This window comes from Syngnathus acus, chromosome 19, assembly GCF_901709675.1.
Source record: "Syngnathus acus chromosome 19, fSynAcu1.2, whole genome shotgun sequence".
Taxonomy (NCBI): Eukaryota; Metazoa; Chordata; class Actinopteri; order Syngnathiformes; family Syngnathidae; genus Syngnathus; species Syngnathus acus.
This window is the reverse complement of record NC_051103.1, coordinates 6,721,259-6,738,894: the sequence shown is the minus strand read 5'-3', so window position 1 is coordinate 6,738,894 and position 17,636 is coordinate 6,721,259. Positions and strand designations below refer to the sequence as shown.

The 17,636-nt window shown below is 50.4% G+C and overlaps 1 protein-coding gene across 24 annotated transcripts in view; it reads left to right on the top strand.

Moving 5' to 3' along the window:
* Positions 1-17,636, top strand: part of LOC119138514 (neurexin-1a-like) — a 36,000-nt gene that overhangs the window by 7,273 nt on the left and 11,091 nt on the right. For 10 of the 24 annotated variants that reach the window (XM_037278610.1, XM_037278628.1, XM_037278626.1 and 7 more), the window contains 12 exons: positions 1,127-1,144; positions 1,690-1,719; positions 2,493-2,504; positions 9,104-9,405; positions 9,983-10,006; positions 11,569-11,730; positions 13,142-13,213; positions 13,285-13,509; positions 13,574-13,721; positions 14,495-14,625; positions 14,807-15,059; positions 16,933-17,136. In XM_037278610.1, the coding sequence (XP_037134505.1) occupies positions 1,127-1,144; positions 1,690-1,719; positions 2,493-2,504; positions 9,104-9,405; positions 9,983-10,006; positions 11,569-11,730; positions 13,142-13,213; positions 13,285-13,509; positions 13,574-13,721; positions 14,495-14,625; positions 14,807-15,059; positions 16,933-17,136 (1,581 nt within the window). The remainder of the gene's footprint in view (positions 1-1,126; positions 1,145-1,689; positions 1,720-2,492; positions 2,505-9,103; positions 9,406-9,982; positions 10,007-11,568; positions 11,731-13,141; positions 13,214-13,284; positions 13,510-13,573; positions 13,722-14,494; positions 14,626-14,806; positions 15,060-16,932; positions 17,137-17,636) is intronic. The other 14 variants (XM_037278630.1, XM_037278614.1, XM_037278621.1 and 11 more) reach the window with 8 other exon arrangements.

The window sequence follows — 17,636 nt, the reverse complement described above, 5'->3', positions numbered from 1 at the left end:
GGCTATTTTTTTTCCTCCTACTGTCAGTGAAGAGGAAATTAAATGGGCGAATTATCAGCCCTCCTCCTACGCTCTCAATTATAACTCGGAGCGCTTCTCCAGTCAAGAACCCGTCAGCCATATTTGCATGTCCCGGCGCGATAGCGCCGCATCTGCAAAACGTGTTCTCATTGCTCATTAGCTAACCGCCGGGCCTGTCGCTCTGAACCGGGCGTCGATAAAGTCATTCGAAACAAACGTGAAGTTCAAGTGAATGACTTCAGTGGCGACTCGAGATTGTTTTAAGCGTACAGGGAACTGGTTTCTTCTTTACACGTTCGTTCATCTGCGATCACCATCTGCAGTAGGGCTTTCACTATCCAATACCAATTATTTTCTTAAAAAGATGATTCTTTCCATAAATGGACTAAAACATCACGGCTGGCGGCGGCAGATGATTGGCCGAGCCCGGCGCGACTTCACCGGAGGGGCTTGTTAGGCTCACCTCGTCCTTGAGGCCCCGCGCGCAGTTAGCATGCTAATCGCTCCACCTGTTCCTGCCACGCTACTAGCACAAGGACACGCACGCACATGCACGCACACACATGCACATGCGCGCTCCTGTGAGAAACACATTGACACACCGATGTTGAACCTTGCATGCCCCTTCTTGCACTGCGGCTCCATCCCTTCCTGCTATTTCGCATCATTATTATGACATCATTTGTCAGCGCGTGCGTGTGTGTGTGTGTTAGTGAGAGTGTGTGAGTGTGTGCGTGCAAGCCCATGTGTGTGCATGCTATCTGTCGGGGTGGGCTCGGGGGAGTGGAAGCGGCCTCAAGGTAAGTTTGGGGGGCAAGTGGCTCTCTAACCCTAACCCGCAGGTAGGAATGTGTACAACGGTGCTCTCTACTCACAAGTGTGCGAGCAAGTAATACACGTGCTTTTTATTTTTTTTAACGGAGCTGTGTGTGCGTGCGTGTGTGTGTGTGGACCAAATGGTGGCGTCTGCATGCCCGTTGCCACGGTAACCCCGGAGCGGTGTGCATGTACAGTAAGTAGTAACCATGGTGACCCGAGGGCTTGGCATGCATGTTAATGAATGTCTGTCTCTCTCTCTCCTCGCCTGGCCGTGACACCCGCCCAGAGCACAGCTACACCCCAGGTAGGTCGCCCTGACGCACCCTCGATACCCTCCGGCCCGTTATCCCCATGCTGTATTTCCTCAAATAGCGGGCGCTCGGCGCCGTTGGATGTCCGGATTAATGGACGCCGCGCCACATGTTAGAACGATAACGTGTGTTCAACATATTGTCATCATACGATATGATTTTATACATAACTTTGTATGTTACGGAAAAATGGACCGTTATGTGAGGGAATGCAGCATTCGTGTTTATCTGGATCGCACATATTCATCTGACTTTTCACTTGCTCATCCGCCATTGTTTTGGGAACGCATTGTGCGGCCACGCCACGCCGGGGCGGCATGCCGGTAAGTGCTTCAAGGGGACATACTATTGTAGACGTACAGCGACGTAGTAGCCAGTCCGCGCCAGCAGTCGGCTGCCGCGCGAGGACGAATAAGTGCGGAGGTATCCATCAGCGGGACCTTTGACCTCGACGTGTAGTTAGCGTGCCACACAACACACTTGACGCCTCCCCCCCTGATCCTTTGCTGTGCTGACTGTGCTCTTGTCTTCCTTTAAGGTCTGGCACACCTGATGATTGGCGACCAAGGTATGGGCTACTTTTACTTCACTTTCTCTTGTTACTTGGCTACATACCATCCACCTCCCCCAAGTCCCCCCCCCAGCACACACACACGCTCCCCCCCCCCTTTACCTATCCTCCATCTTCATCCCCACATGGCGCAGTTGTCTCTCTAGGCGCTGAACCAAGGTCAGTTCTTTCCTGTAATGGAGGTTTTTTGTTTTCCGCCGTCGCTGCCGCCTCCTTTTAAACGGCCCCGTGGAGACGATTATTGGCTTTTTAATTCAAGCCCAAATCGACGCGTTTGTGCCGGAACTAATAAATGTGAAACGCGGCTTTTCAAGATGATTTCCGAGAAAGATGAGAGAGCAACGTCTCGGCCGGCTCGCTCGGTGAGGTACGGCGGCGCGTCACCCGACGGGCGGCCTCGTACCTCATCGAGTGACTCGGCTCGGGGGCGCCTCGGCATTGCTTGGCTGCATCGGATGCTTGCCGCTGTGTGCGTGTGTGCGTGCAAGTGCGGCAGCCCTCCCGAGACGGCCGTTTCTCCTCGCCGTGTTTTTTGCCGCTTTTCTATGGTGCCCGTACACCGGCGAGGGCGCATGTCTCTCTGAGCAGATGTTGTGGCAGTGTATGAAAGCAATTCCCAGATCGTCTGCTGCTGCTGCTTATTTTATTTCTGAACGCAGCCCCAAAACCCGTGCCATCGCCACTCTGCTGTGTGACTCAAAATGGCCTTTTTTCTTACACCTTATTTCCTTCTCTATGCCCTCTTTGGACCGCTCACTGTGTGAATTTAGGAAAGCTCCGAGGTATTTGACTGATTTTCCCTTTCCTGGTTTTGACAAAGGTTGTTTGATAGCAAGGGGTGGGCAAAGTGCCTCTTTGGTTCTTTCCATCCAGACCAATAAGCATCTGATTCATCAAGAGGCCTTTTGCTGCATTCATTAAGCACTTCAGTGTCAGAAAGACAACTTTATTTTGTCTCCAAGATGGAGACTACACTTTCAGAAGATTTTCTCAAAAATAAGTGACTTTTTTCTCATAGTTGTGCAAATGATGTTTTCTCAAAAATAGTTTTTCCCTTATAAAATTCAGGTTTTTTTTCCCCTCAAATATAGTTTTGCTATTGTTTTCTGAATAATTATTATGTACAAATTATAATTTAAAAGCGCAAAAAAATGATTTCGACTTGACCTGATTGGCATACGAGCTATTGGAATCAAATGTTGCCCTTGAACGGGAAAGTTTGCCCACCCCTGGTTTGTACTTTAAAACTCACCGCTTTAGTGATGTTAAAATTTGAAGATTCAGGTAAGCCGCTGCTGCTGCGTGTGTGTACGTGCGTGCATTTGTGAATCTGCTGATTGACGTGCGCGCGCGTGCACACGCTCAAATGATTGGGAGCTGTGGCCATTGAAAACGGTAGGTGCTGCACCGCATGACGCTGATGAATGCACTGATTGGCCCACATGACTACGCGGTCCCACTGCGACCTTTGAATGGACGGTAGAACATAACGGCCGCCGCGTGCTCATCAAATGTAAGAACCGGAGTAGTGAAATCTCTCGAATGATGAACACCACAAGCTGTATTGTTTGGCAGAGTCAAACTTTTAAGCGTGGTTCCGGAACCTTCCTCGCTCTATCTGCAGCCTTGTCCGCACGATGTGAAGGTTGTCAAATGGCGCCGACGAAGCTTCTCTTAGGTTAGCTGGGCGTAAAGAGGCGTTCGCACTATCCCGCTGAGCCCAAATGACTTTCTTTGAGGGGGCGGACCAAGTGTCTTTGAAAGATATACGGCGCGCGTGTCTGCGAGCGTGAGGAATTGAGGAAAAGGCGAGGAGTTAAAGCGCAGGCGATAAAGCCCGCCGTCTCGCCTCGCCTGGCTTGGCTGTGATGTGTGGCGAGCGGCCGTATCTGCAAAGGCGCAGCGCTGCTCCCGTCCGCCCGGCGGGGCCTCGCTACTCTGGCCCCGGGGACGGCAGCCCCGGCGGACCTTTGCCCTCCTACGTAAAACACTGCTATCTTTCTCTGCGGGAAAGAAAACAGATTGAGGGCGGCAGCCAAAATGGATTCTCATTTCGTTTCGCCAAGCATCCTCTTGTCATTCTTTGCATTCCCATTGGAAATCAAAAAACGCCGATTGGTGGGGAGTCCTCACACGTAATTGGCTTGTTGATCCTGATTAATTTTGCGCCTTACCCCTCGAGGCCGTTTGTCGACTAATAGCGCTCGTCGGCCGAGTGGTCTCCACATCCAGCCTCGCAATCTGCGCGCCGCCTCGTCAAGTGGTCAGCGCGCTGACCTTTAAGCGTGTACATGAAGCGGCAGACCGAATGACACGCACGCACGCACACACTCAACGCTGGCACACAATAACCTTTAAAGAGTGCCTGCTGAGTAGGTGAGAGTTTGTGCGTGTGTAAATATGCATGAGTAAGACTGCCCGCACAAATTGTTCACGGTCAGCGGACGGAAGGCGAGCGAGGACGAGGTGTGTGCGCGCGCCACCGTCCCCGGTGCGAGCGCTCAGGGGAGGCGGATCGTGAGTCACCGCTTGTGACACATAAAGCGTCGGCAAGCCCGGCCGGCTCCTTTTTTACACATTCGTCTTATGGCGAGCAAGCGCACAGATGGACGGGCGCTCGGCCGGCGCTTTTTGTGTCAAAATTGGCCTCTCGTCTTTTGCTACCTCCTCCTCCTCACTCCGGGACACGCACGGAAAGCTCTTTGCTGACTCGGCCATATGCCTGCTCGAGGACGGTAACAGACGCCAAGGCGCAGAGAACCAGTCGGTACCAGTAAGGTACAACATGTCCCGTACCTCTTAGTCATCCTGAGCCCGGAAGGCTGATAAAAGCCACAAAGGCCTGATTCATTTTGGATCAAATACAGCCTCGCTGTGACTCAATGGGAGGAAAATCGTATTCGTTAGTTTTTTTTATTTTTACTTTCAGACAGATACGAGCCCTCAAATATTGTGTCGTTACCGATACCAAGTGCCGATACCGTTAGTATTTTGCTACATAAAATCTCCCCAAACGTATGTCGGTATAATCAACTAAGCCCGAACAGTTGGACTGCTAAAAATACGTGAGCGAGTGAGCAGCGGCCCATCGGAGGCGCGAGCCACAGCAAGCCGCTGTTAAAAGGCCCAGTGTGATTTTTGCAACTTGAGGCTGTGAAAATCAAACTGCCAACGCAGAGCGTGCCCCCTTTGGGCACCATTGGGCTAACATCTCCGAACCGCACCGACGCCGATAGCAAAGCCGGCGCAGATAAAGCCGGGAGAAAGAGAAGGCCGGAGGCAGGAAGCCAGATAAAACTGCAGCCATTCTCTTTCCGCGTCGGGATTCATCGGCGATGCGGATACCTCACCCGAGCTGCTGACGCACGCACACGCTCACGCACACACTCTGCCATTGTTTTTCACACGTTTTTTATAGCCTCCTTGCAGACTTTCCACTCGCGCCTCACATCCACTCACTCATATGTCACCACACATTTCTTTTCTTTTCTCCCCCCCCCCCCCCCCCCCCCCCCCGCTGCATCCACACGCTCATAAGAATGCTGCACTTAAGCCTCTCTGCAATTGGCGATTCACTCCAGTGCCCCATCTGGCATTTCAAGTTCATTTCTTAGCTGTTTGCCAACACAAGCGCACGCACGCACACACGCACGCACTCGACAAAAAAACTCAATTATTTTTGCCCGCTTGTCTGGCATTAACACAACAACTGAAATAGCCACGGCGTCCATTAAAGAGCAGATTCATTTCCCTCCCGTCCACGGAAAGAGATTGCTTATTATTTGCAAACAACACGTCTTGGCGGAGTGCGTGTGATGTCGTACAAAGCGTAGAGCATCCCGGGCTTGTGTGACGAAAAAAGATGAAAGTAGCTGTGATCTTATCCCGCTTTAAGACAAACACATTGTTTCGCCCGCAGACATTGTCATGGAAACAAGTCGGTGCCGGCGGGGGATGAGGCCAAAGTGAGCAGAGGGAGGAGAAATGTAGATCAAGAAAACCCCTAAAAAAAAAAAGTCCTCATTTGAGCCATTTAGCCAGTTTTCCAAATGGCTAATAAATGTTTCAGCCTTTGCAGCGTATCAACACAGGTCAACCAAACGGCGTTCTTGTTTTTCCCGCTGCCTTTTTTCACTTGGTTATCGCGCGGCGCAGTCAAGGAGCCGCCATTACCCAGCCAATCGATACAAATTCCTGACGGCGGCCATTTTAATCAGCGCTAATCAGCGTTACTCACTTCTGTCGCTCGCTGACAAACCGAGTCACCTTGGCCCGTGACAACAAAAAGTGGAAATTGGTTACTTTGCAGTCGGCTGCGGCCTCAGTTTGTCATCTTTTTTTGCGGTGACGTGGTATCAAGAACATCAAATGAGGGCGTCTATATATCCCCCCTAGCTATTTTTAGCCAAGTTAAAGCTTTTTTAAAAAAAATCTGATTGCATATCAAACTTTGTAGTGTATAAAAAAAAATAAAAAAAAATGCCAGCAAGCAATCTGTTAGCCCGGCGCGACCCGCTAGTTGCCGGCCTTCTCGCCGACCAGCTGCCAGTGAGTGACTGGATTTTTATTTTTTGAATATGTTTTTTCATTTGAACAGTTGAACCGCAAGGCAGACGTTTGCATCCATTTGCGAGCCTTTGCTCGTATATCTGTTTGCGCTAGTTAAGCCCGTACGTAGTTAATCCACCTGCAGGTTATTAAAGAAGGGACGTGTTTGTGCGTGTGTGTGTTTGTGTGTTGGCGACTGATAGCAGAATTGCATCGTGGGCTAAAAACGAGCAGCGAGGGGAGGGAGGGGGGCGCATTGCAGCGTGCTATCTCCAGAATGACAGGGGTGCTATGATTGAAGCTCGCCGCGCTGGGATTTACTGTAGATGGAGCAGCTTTTTTTTCTTTTTTTTTTTCCCCACTCTCCCTCATTCACCTCTCCATCCTTCCTTCTCCCTCCATTTTGTTTGCCAGTCTTGTCTTTATTAAACAGCCCCTCCTTTGCAGTAACAGGCACACCTCGCCGCCATCAAGTGCGGCGTCATGTGCGCTCTCCCCCGTCCACCATTTTGATTCAGTACAGCTGTCCGCGATAATGTGCGCCTCACTCAATCATGCTTTCTCTCTTCCAGGCCTCCCCCCCAAAAAACACCGGTTGCCATCGTAACGGGGGAGAAATTAGAATGAGAAAGAGACACAAAGCGGCCGAGTTAGTCACCTCGGCAAGGCGCGGAATGCAAAGAGCTGGTCAATATTCGGTAAAATTCCCAAGATGGTATCTTGGGCAATTTTAGAAATGCAAATTCCTCATTTTGACAAAATCTGCAAATATTTATTTTATTATTCATATATTTCGTTCACTCCTCTCATCGTACTGTAGTATCTGTACCTATTTGGGAATGCGTGTGACTTTAAAGGCAGAGCTTGGCCTGTTTGGGGCATGGAAGTCGGCACATGAGAGGAAAAAGAGGCGAGGCGAGGCCGGGTGGGATAGCGCCCAATGTTCATGTGAGTGTCTCTGCGTAAGCTGTGGCTGACAGAAGCGTGCTTGCACATGCATTTAAGTAAATACTAAAGATGAAAAATTTAAGAAATTGGCAGACAGGAAACTTATACGGTTTGATTTACTCCCCCTGCCTGTCTTCTCTTCAATTTATTTTTAGTACAGCTGTCCATAATAATGTGCGCTTCGCTCAATCAGCCTCTCTTTGTCTCCCGCTCTCCACGAGAGGGGGAAAAAAAAAAAAACCACCCAGTTGCCGTGGAAACGACGAGAAATTAGCAGGTGAAAAAGACGTTGGAGACACAAAGCGGCGAGCCGCTCGCCTCGTTAATTTCCGGGATGCCCGTTTATGGTTTGATTTATCCTGCTTTTGTCTCTAGTCGTTTTCTACATCAAACGTAAATACTAAAAAAAGATGAGTTTCATCATGTAAATTGCTAGTTTTTGTTCTAGTGTTTTGATGCGCCTCGTGTCAAGGTTGTTTGTGTTGAATAATTTAAGAAGTGAATTGTGTCGATGCTTTATGATCCTCTCCGGTGTCACTTATTTGCTGATCCCAGCAGAGCTCGTCGCTCAGCCCCTCCCGTCAGGCACGGACGTAAACATTTTCCACGGTCCTCCAAACGTTCATCAAACTTTGATGCTCCCTCGCCTCGACGGCGGGTGTAAAACGGCAATTTAGTCGGGTCCATCTGTCCGCGACACGCTTCTGATTGGAGCCCATTTGGGGAAATTCCGTCGTCAAAGCTTTGGAATGGCTTCAAAATGGCAGCTTCAATTCCAAATGGCTGACTTCCTGTTCCATTTTGCGCCTTGGATCCTTGAGGCGTTTTTGTGGACATGCCCTCACAATTCTTCTGTCATTCCCGCGTGTTGCGAATTAATATCCAGCTTATACTGACTCCCTCTGTTCATCTGAGATGAAGCACTTGCGGTGCGTGCGTCAGGTGTGCCAAATATTTTGTGCGTGCGTGTGTGTTTGCGTTACACGCGTATGTCGTTCCATATGCCGCAAATGAGTATTTGCAACAGGAAGTGGAAGTGTTAGCTTTTCGGGGTCAGCGAGTGTCGCCCGTGTGTGTACATTTGCAGGGAGAGGTTGCGCAATCCTAATGACACCCATTTATTGGTGTGTGAGTGTGTGTCACACTATTTACAGACACCATATGTGCATGGAAAAGCTGGACTTGCTCACTGCTAAACTTGTATAGGGCCGAATGGTTTTGAAAAATAATCCAATTGCAACCCCTCCAATAAAATAAAAATTGCGATTTCATATTCTTTCGAGGCAAAAGTCCGAGGTCGGCCAGTGCTTACAGTAAAATAAAGAGCGGCTTCTCCCTCATCCATCGACGTTGCCACTTTATCGTTTTCTTCTTCACGTAAAAGGAAGACAATTTGACATAATTGCTTTTTGAATTGTGACATATTCTCACTTGCGCGGCGGCCCCTCCTCCTCCTCCTCTTCATTATTCCGTCAGCTCTCCTCGCCAGAGTGCGGGCCCATTTCCATCGGGGCGCTCGTCTCCGGCTCAGCCGTAACAAGCAATTACACTTGACTCTTTTCATTACGCCGCCGCCCCTCCCCTCGCCCGGCTCGACCCAAGATGGCGGCCGCGGCGCCCTCGCTTGCGTATGCGACGCTCGTGACTTCACGCGCGTGCGGGTAGATAAGAGGCCCGAGAGCTTAAGGATGATGGATCGCCAAACCTTGGGATAATGTCCTTGGGGGTCACCAAGCTGGCAAGCTGCCATTGGTCGCCTCCCGCTCCTCTGGCGGGGAATCCTAATTGGCCACTCCTGCTGCGTCTCGGATGTGCGGCAACGGGAAATGTTCTAATCATTATCATCATGTCAATGAAGTCAAAACTTTTTTCTTTTGCGCGGCAGCACGCGAGGAGTACGTGGCCACCTTCAAGGGCTCCGAGTTCTTCTGCTACGACCTGTCGCCCAACCCCATCCAGTCCAGCAGCGACGAGATCACGCTCTCCTTCAAGACGCTGCAGCGCAACGGGCTGATGCTGCACACGGGCAAGTCGGCCGATTACGTCAACCTGTCGCTGAAGAACGGCGCCGTCTCGCTGGTCATCAACTTGGGCTCCGGCGCCTTCGAGGCCCTGGTGGAGCCCGTCAACGGCAAGTTCAACGACAACGCCTGGCACGACGTCAAGGTCACCCGCAACCTCAGACAGGTAAACGATCAAGTTTGACTGAATTTTTGGTTTTCTTTGATAAACGACTACCAACAAATGTCAAATACAAATTTCCAAATAGGAAATAATGATTTCCTTTCTTTTTTTTTCTACATGTATTTGAATCCTTTGTATTTAATAGACATTGTTGTTTTTCAAGAATTGCAACCCTCTTCAAATGATTTAGCAAATTTGCAAGGTAACGCCGAGGTGTAATTAGAACACCACGGCGAGCGCCGAGCGGGAGCCGCTAGCGCTCATGTCCAAGTTGGCGGGCGGCGCCGTCAATGCGTTGTTGTCCGTTTGCAGGCGTGCGGCTCTAGGTGAGTCCTTCTTGTCATCCAACCCAGTGACTGAGTGACTACCTCCCACTCCTACTAACTTGTTACTAACCTGCCAGCGCCATCCATGGAATGACTCATCCTACTAACCTAACCTGTGCCCTTCTCCTAGCGAAAAGCGCTCCTCGCCAGAGGGTCAAATTTTTTCTGGCTTTTTCTTTTTTTACGTTTTTTTCCAATTCCTTCTGTTCACAGTTTTTGATTTGCTTTCCTTTCTTCCCCCCTCTCCTACAAAGCACTCAGGCATTGGACACGCTATGGTAAACAAACTCCATTGTTCGGTAGATACCATTCTAATTGTTTCTTAGTTTGGCTTTTGCCCCTCCACCCTTCGTGTCTTATTTCCTTTTTACAACAACAACAAAAGTGAGCAATAAAAGGATAAGTACGGTTGTTAATTTTTTTAACGCTTCCAAAAAAAAATTGTCCTTCCCACCCAGCCTTCGCCCCTTCTCCTGTTGCCAAACTCTTTTCTTTCTTTCTCCCTTGTTTTTTTTTTTTCTCATGACTTCTGATTGGCTCATGCCAGCATTCCGCCTCCTCATTTGCATGCACAAAAAGTTGCTTATTATTTTACGGCCCGAGCACTTACCACAAAAAAAAAAAGCCTCGAGGACGCCCGGCTAAAATTGAAGAGGAAGTCGGCCATATTCGGTTAAAGCGGCCCTTTTGGGCAAATTCTAGATCTCGTGTTTTGATGGGCTGTCCATAACAAACAAAATTGAACAGTCGACCTCATTTTGGAGCAGGTGATCAAAAAAAAAAAAAAGACAGCTTTATGACGCCAAAGTTTGAACGTCATTTTGCGGCTCGGCCAGGATGCGAGGGCCCGTTCATCGCCGCTTGTCACTTGAATCATTTTGATTTTTTTTGTTTGTTCCCAGCTTCCACTGCATGCTTGCCATCATGCCATCATTCTCTTTGCGCATGTGGAATGAGCAACCGCGCCGCATGTTTTTAGATCTGCTTGTGGAATGAGCTGTGATCCATCTAACAAGTGTAAGTAAGTGTGTGTATTCTATGCCAAGTGTGTGTGTGTGTTTGTGTGTTTGTGGTCAGGGTGTCATCTGAGCTGAAAGAAAAAAAACACAAAAATCCCAGCCCCGAGATGGCAAAGCCCACTAACAGCATCATCGCAACTAACAACACACTAACACCATCGCCGCTTACTAACATCATCAACCCTGACATGAGTAACTCGACACTACTAACTAGCACAAAGAAGACTTAACCAACACCTTCCGCCTGCAAGCGTAACCAAAGAGTAGCGATGTTAGCGAGTCGACTTGAGCCCGTTGGGCTGCTTGTGTGTTGAGCGAGGCGGCCTGTCAAAAGTCGTATTGGCGAGTAAATCGAGTCACCGACGCGACAAAGGACTTTTAATGCCGAGTCGGCAATCTTCCGTGACAGCCTTTGTTAAAGTGTCAGATGACAAAGTGACCCTCGTAGCGGACGTGAATATCTGCCAGAGCGCAAGGTGCTTCCTCGGGCCCGAATTGTACGATGGTCCAATAAGAACTCAGACTTCAAGGTACTTGGACTCGATCGGGTCCAGGCTCCAATGCACAGGTGTCACCTGACCTTTGGGTTCTTTGCCCCCGACAGTAAGCTGGAAAGCGACCGCCGCACCTTCGAACACGGCCTCACTTGTTCCACTGCACCACATGCAACACACACACACGATTCCCCAAAGCAATCAGGCCATCTCCCTGCCTGCCACAGACATATTTGGAGTAGCGGGGGCTAATTTGGCTGGTCGACGCCTAGCTAGCCTTTGGCTGTGAATATATAGCGTGTCCTTTCCCTGTGCTTTGTTGTGTAGGTGACCATCTCGGTGGACGGCATCCTGACCACCACGGGCTACACCCAGGAGGACTACACCATGCTGGGCTCTGACGACTTCTTCTACGTGGGAGGGAGCCCCAGCACGGCTGACCTGCCCGGCTCACCGGTCAGCAACAACTTCATGGGCTGCTTGAAAGAGGTGGGCCGCTTCCTGTGTGTATTTCAAAACAAATGTCTGGATTCACTTTACAGGCTCCTCCAACAATTTGTACGCTCCTTAGCTCCCTTACATCTTCCGTCTGACTGGTTCAGTCGCTTACGATAGATTCGCCGTCCCGAGACGGTACTAATCCTGTCACAAATCTCTTTGCCTTACATCCCTCATGCAGCCGCACGTCCCGTTCGCCGCCGCGAAATTGAAAAATAACCACGGACGTCCTTGTAAAAACATTCCGCGGATTATCTTTCAAGTGTTTTCCGGTTCTCTTTTTTTATCGGCGGATGACATCAGGGACGCCCGATTCAATGCCCGTTTCAAATTAAATTCATACTCCATCTTGATTCTGTATCAAACTCTTTTTCAGTTTGCTTCTGATTAGTAACTAACATTTCACCAACGTTGGAAAAAAAAAAAATCCCGCGACCAATCCGAGAGGCTGGCAGGTTCTCACCAAACGTCCCAGACACCTTGCCAACATCAGAGAGAATCACTGATGTGGAGCGGCGTTGGGGGACGAGCCGCATGCTAATTAGCCGGGATTGTTATGCACGACGCGTACTGAGGAGACACAAATTCACGCGCACCGACTGCGTGTCTTTCATTCACTTAGCGAGCCCGAGTCGTAAACAAACCTGGCGACAGATGATGTGGCCGGGCGGCGCCATTAAATTTCCATAATTAATACGTTTGCGTACGTCACGTTATTCTGCGCTTTTAGCGGGTCACCGTCATGTCCTCGTCATATATTGAACGATTACAATTGATTTGATTGTTGCTTTCGATAAATTTCACATTTGCCTGATTGTTTTGTAATTGATGCATTGTTTTCCTCATCTTGATGGGCTACTGGGTAAGAAGATGTCAAAGGAGCCGAAGGGAAGGGGAGAGGGCGGGCGGGCGGGGTAAGCTTCGGTCTAATAAAGCCGAGCCTGTGTTTGCGCCGGTCGCATCAGAATGCTCGGCACAAGCGCCGTCTTCTGCCGCTCAGTCAGAGAGCGTTCTGTGTCGGAGCGCAGCAAGCAGGAAGAAGACAAGCCGCCGGCCTGGCTCGCTGCTTGCGAGATGGAATTAAAAGGAGATGTGTTACGCAACACACGCACACACAGGTGTGGTGTGCTTCAGACTCAAGTCAAATGTTTAGCAAAAGCGGCAGACAAAAATGTCCGAAGTTCTATTTGAGTAAAAGCTAAGCATGTGTGGCTCACAAAAGGCTTTTTTCAGCACTTGCTTTTGGACACACTCCTTGATGTCCAATTAAGAGTGCTTGAAATGACTCCCAAGAAGTTCTTCCAAATTAAACATCTTTTGGGATTGGAAAGGCACTTGATGTTTCAGCCTTTCTCCCCCTACCCCCTTAAATAGCTTTTCTTTTTTCTTATCCCCCCTGAAGGTGGTGTACAAGAATAACGATGTACGGCTGGAGCTGTCTAGACTGGCTAAACAGGGAGACCCCAAGATGAAGGTAGAGTCGGCCATCTTGTTTTCGCTCTCGAAATGGGATGAAGAGCCTGATTTAATGCCCCCCCCCCCCAGGTTAGCGGCGTGGTGTCCTTCAAGTGCGAGAGCGTGGCCACGCTGGATCCCGTCACCTTCGACACGCCCGAGTCCTTCGTGGCGCTCAGCAAGTGGACGGCCAAGAAGGCGGGCTCCATCTCCTTCGACTTCAGAACCACCGAGCCCAACGGCTTGATGCTCTTCAGCCACGGGAAGCCCCGGCAGATACAGCGCAAGGACCCTCGCACACCGCCCACCATCAAGGTAAACGTCGACCTCAAAATGTCCTTGAAGTGTCTAACGCCATGGCGTCCCGTTGGCCGTTCAGGTGGACTTCTTTGCCATCGAGATGCTGGACGGCCACCTGTACCTGCTGCTGGACATGGGCTCCGGAACCACCAAGACCAAAGCCATCGACAGGAAGGTCAATGACGGGGAATGGTACCACGTGGACTTCCAGAGGGACGGACGCTCAGGTACGAAATTTAAATGTATCCAATTGTTTATTTAACAGAATGGGTTCATTCATTTTTTTTGTATTTGGTGATCGCCTTTTTTTTTTTTCCGTGATGCATTCATTTGCTTATCCAAACGTGCTTGACTTATCTCGCTCTCCCTGCACTGATTCACTGTGCAAACAAAACAAGAACACATTTTCTCCCTAAAGTACTCTTGTGCGTATTATGATGTGAAGGAGACAAGACAAGACACTCCATTCTGGAGTGTGGGGGGGGGGGGGCAGTCACATGAGAAGACCCCCCTTGCCTCTCCCTCCCTCGCTCGCCTCTCCTCTCCTAGCGCGTCACTTTTTGGACGGCGTTGCTGGCACGACGGGGCCCGAGCTAAAATTTGCCCGCTTTGCTGCTCCCCTGTGGAAAAGGCAGTAATCCTGTTTGTCTGCCTGCTGTCTGTAGTCAGAAAACAAACGGCGCATTATTGAATCCAACACTCCAAACATCAATATAGCTGGCGTTGTTTATGACTTTGTAATTGCAAAGAGCGCACTCACTTTTCTCATCCTGCCCTCATTACTTCTCCGTTGTTAGCGGCGCCCGTGACTAAAAATAAATGGACTATGATTTATTGATGGCAAAATGGTGGCCGTTGCTCGCTCGCCGCCACCGCTGATGATGACTCACGGGCGAGGGTGCGCATTTGCGTCGCTTGACATGAGGGGGAATACAAAGTGTGGGATGATGACAATGATGGTGGTTGAAGGTCAAAGCGACGATGTCTGTGCTGCGTTCAGGGACCATCTCGGTGAACAGCGTGAGAACGGCTTACACGGCGCCCGGAGACAGCGAGATCCTGGACCTGGATGAAACGCTTTACCTCGGGGGTCTTCCCGAGGACCGCGCCGGACTCATCTTCCCCACGGAGGTGCGTCGGCTCCTGACATTGTTTGCTTGGCTCTGCCCCTTTTTTTCTATGTGCAAATATGACGTTGCTGGAGTAACAGCTAATTAAACAGAGGACAACAGTTTGCCAATTCGATTTTAAGAAACTGCCAAATGTCAAAGTCGTTGAAAGCCTTGCTTGACTTTTTTTTTTTGCGCCTCAGGTGTGGACGGCGCTGTTGAACTACGGCTACGTGGGCTGCATTCGCGACCTGTTTGTGGACGGCCAGAGCAAAGACATCCGGCGGCTGGCTGAGGCCCAGCGGGCCGTGGGCGTCAAGCCGTCGTGCTCCCGGGAGCTGCCCAAGCAGTGCCTGTCTAACCCCTGCCAGCACAACGGCGTCTGCCGCGAGGGATGGAACCGCTACGTCTGCGACTGCTCGGGCACCGGGTACCTGGGACGCTCCTGCGAGAGAGGTGAGCCCCAGAAATATGTTTTTTTAAAACCTTACCTTGGTGATGCCCAAAATAGCCAAAAACAGTTTGAGCTTCATGTTGACGATTAGCTTTTGGCCACCCTGGCGCGCATGAACAAAAAGCCCCCTCGTGAAGATTGATGACAAAACGGCGGCGCTGTCCTTTTGCGAGAGCAGCTCGACGTCTTACTTTTATTCGGCGGTGCAAAAAAAGCGATAGGAGCGGCGCGATCGATGCGGCGGGGACGGAGGCGCTGGCTCGGAACCGACGCCACCTGACAGCAGGTGAGGGAACGACGGCAATCTCGACAGCGAGATACGGAGGGGGCGGGGGGTCCAGAGAGAGAACAGCCGCGGCGGGACTGATACAGCCGGCGAAATGGAGTCAGACAAGAAGAAGCGGCGGCGATTGTCGCGGGACTCGAAAGTGTTTCTCATCCCAAAGCGTGTGCGTGTGTGTGTGTGCGCGCATTGAGGGGTCACTAACTGCTGCGTCGCTGGATTAAAGGAAGCACAGATGGAGAAGCAGATGGAGAGAGTGATTGGCCGTGTTTACGCCTTCTACCTGCGGTTTCTTCCTCCCTTTCTCTTTTTTTTCATCCTCCATCCATCCCTCCCTCCCTCCCTCGTCGTCCTCCTTTGCCTCTCTTTGTTCCAACCGCTCTCTTCACAAACCAACACGCCGCCGCCGTCAATGTTCTCTCTCTCCAAAGAACGGACATGTTTCCTGTCACCGCTTCCTCTTTGAAAGATGATTTGACGCCGTGATCTGGCGCTAGCGTTTACAGGCAGCGTGAAAGGGGCCCGCCCCTCCCGAGGCGGCATTTTGCACAATCCACTTGGCAGGTGCCGTGCCGTTCATGCAGATCAGTAGCGGTAGCTTAGTCTCCACCACACTACCGTCAATATGTGACAAAATTATATTATTTTATAGATTCATTTTTTTTCCTCATTGGAAACAAATTACTGGCATTTGCATTCGTGTCAATGGGGAGTGATGATTTGGGACGCTCTCATTGCGGCGGCAAATGCTGCTCTTCTTTTCTCCGGCGCTTTTCACGCTACGCCACCATCTTCATGGTCTCGGTGCTCGGCTTCTCTCCTCGCCTTTAATGAGGCTTCATTTGCATTTTAACCAACAGCTTCCACCTCCCTCCCTCCCTCCCTCACTTAACTAAACCCTCCTCTGTGCACGCATAAATTCGCTCACTTCTGACATGGACACGCATGCACCTTCATGAACTTGCTGCCGTTCAAGTTCGCACACGTTCTCTCTCTCTCTCTCGCTCTCTCTCTCTCATCAGTATGCATGAGCCTCCCTCTCTTCCTGTTCTGTTGTTTTTCTCTCGGCTCTGTCGGAAACAGGACGAGCGAAGGGGGTAGAAAGCAAAGTAGGAACGGAGAGGGGGAAAAAAAAAAAAAAGCACGGGGGAGGCAAAGAAAGAAGCGAGCGAGCGCGTTTAGCCGCGTGCGTAATTGTCCAATAAAGAAGGGCGTTCTCAGAGGTAAACAGTTTAGCGGTTGAGGATTGGCCCCAGCAGGTAGCGCGGTTGAGAACAGATGCATATGCAAATGAGCATGCAAATGAGTCATCACCTGAGCCGCTTGCATGGCCGAAGCCCGCGGCCGTTTCTTTGCCACCGCCGCATATTCTGATGCAACCTGATCACTGCAAGCCGGCAGCTAGCCTGCGCTATTTTTAGAGCGGGGTTGTTGTTCGATGAAGTCACGCGATCTGTTGTGTCAGGCCCTTTCGCTAATATTGAGAAACATACAATTTGGATGCAAGATGTTCATATCAGATCCATGTTTCGAGTTCTTTACCAAGTGGAAAGTCATTCCTGCCCGTCCAACAATCTTTCTCGCACCCGCAGACGCGACCATCCTGTCGTACGACGGCAGCAAGTTCATGAAGGTGCAGCTGCCCATGGCCATGCACACGGAGGCGGAGGACGTTTCGCTGCGGTTCCGCTCGCAACGGGCCTACGGCGTTCTCATGGCGACCACGTCCCGCAACTCGGCCGACACTCTGCGCCTGGAGCTGGACGGCGGCCGCGTGCGCCTCACCGTCAACCTAGGTACTCGCTCGAGGCGTTACAGCGGAACCTCTTCAATTTCCTTTAAATCGACCCTCAGATTTTCCCCACCGCAAACGCGTAATTCTGAATTGACAGTCACGAGCCACATTCTGCTTCGTAAGGCTAAAGACCGTTCTGGAGACTTTCCATGACGTTGTCATTCTTCTGAATCATGGCATCAGTTTTGTAAGACTTTGAAGCACCACCACCAAAAAAAGAGGTCCCGCTGTATCTTTCAAAAAATTCCAAATATGCCAACCAAGGTTAGCTGTGTTTTTTTTGGTTGTTGTCAAATGTGGAACAGAGGGTCTGAGCTTCAAGCTGCACTCTCTGCTCACTGCCAGTGGACCCGTGCATCACCCCCCCAGCAACGCAAACACATCAACTGTCACAAAATCAAACGGGCTACACATATACTGGCACCCCGTCCTCTGATTCTTCGTCTTTCCATCTCGCGTCTCCAAATTTTGAACAGCTTTAATGAAGTAATTTAGGGAGAA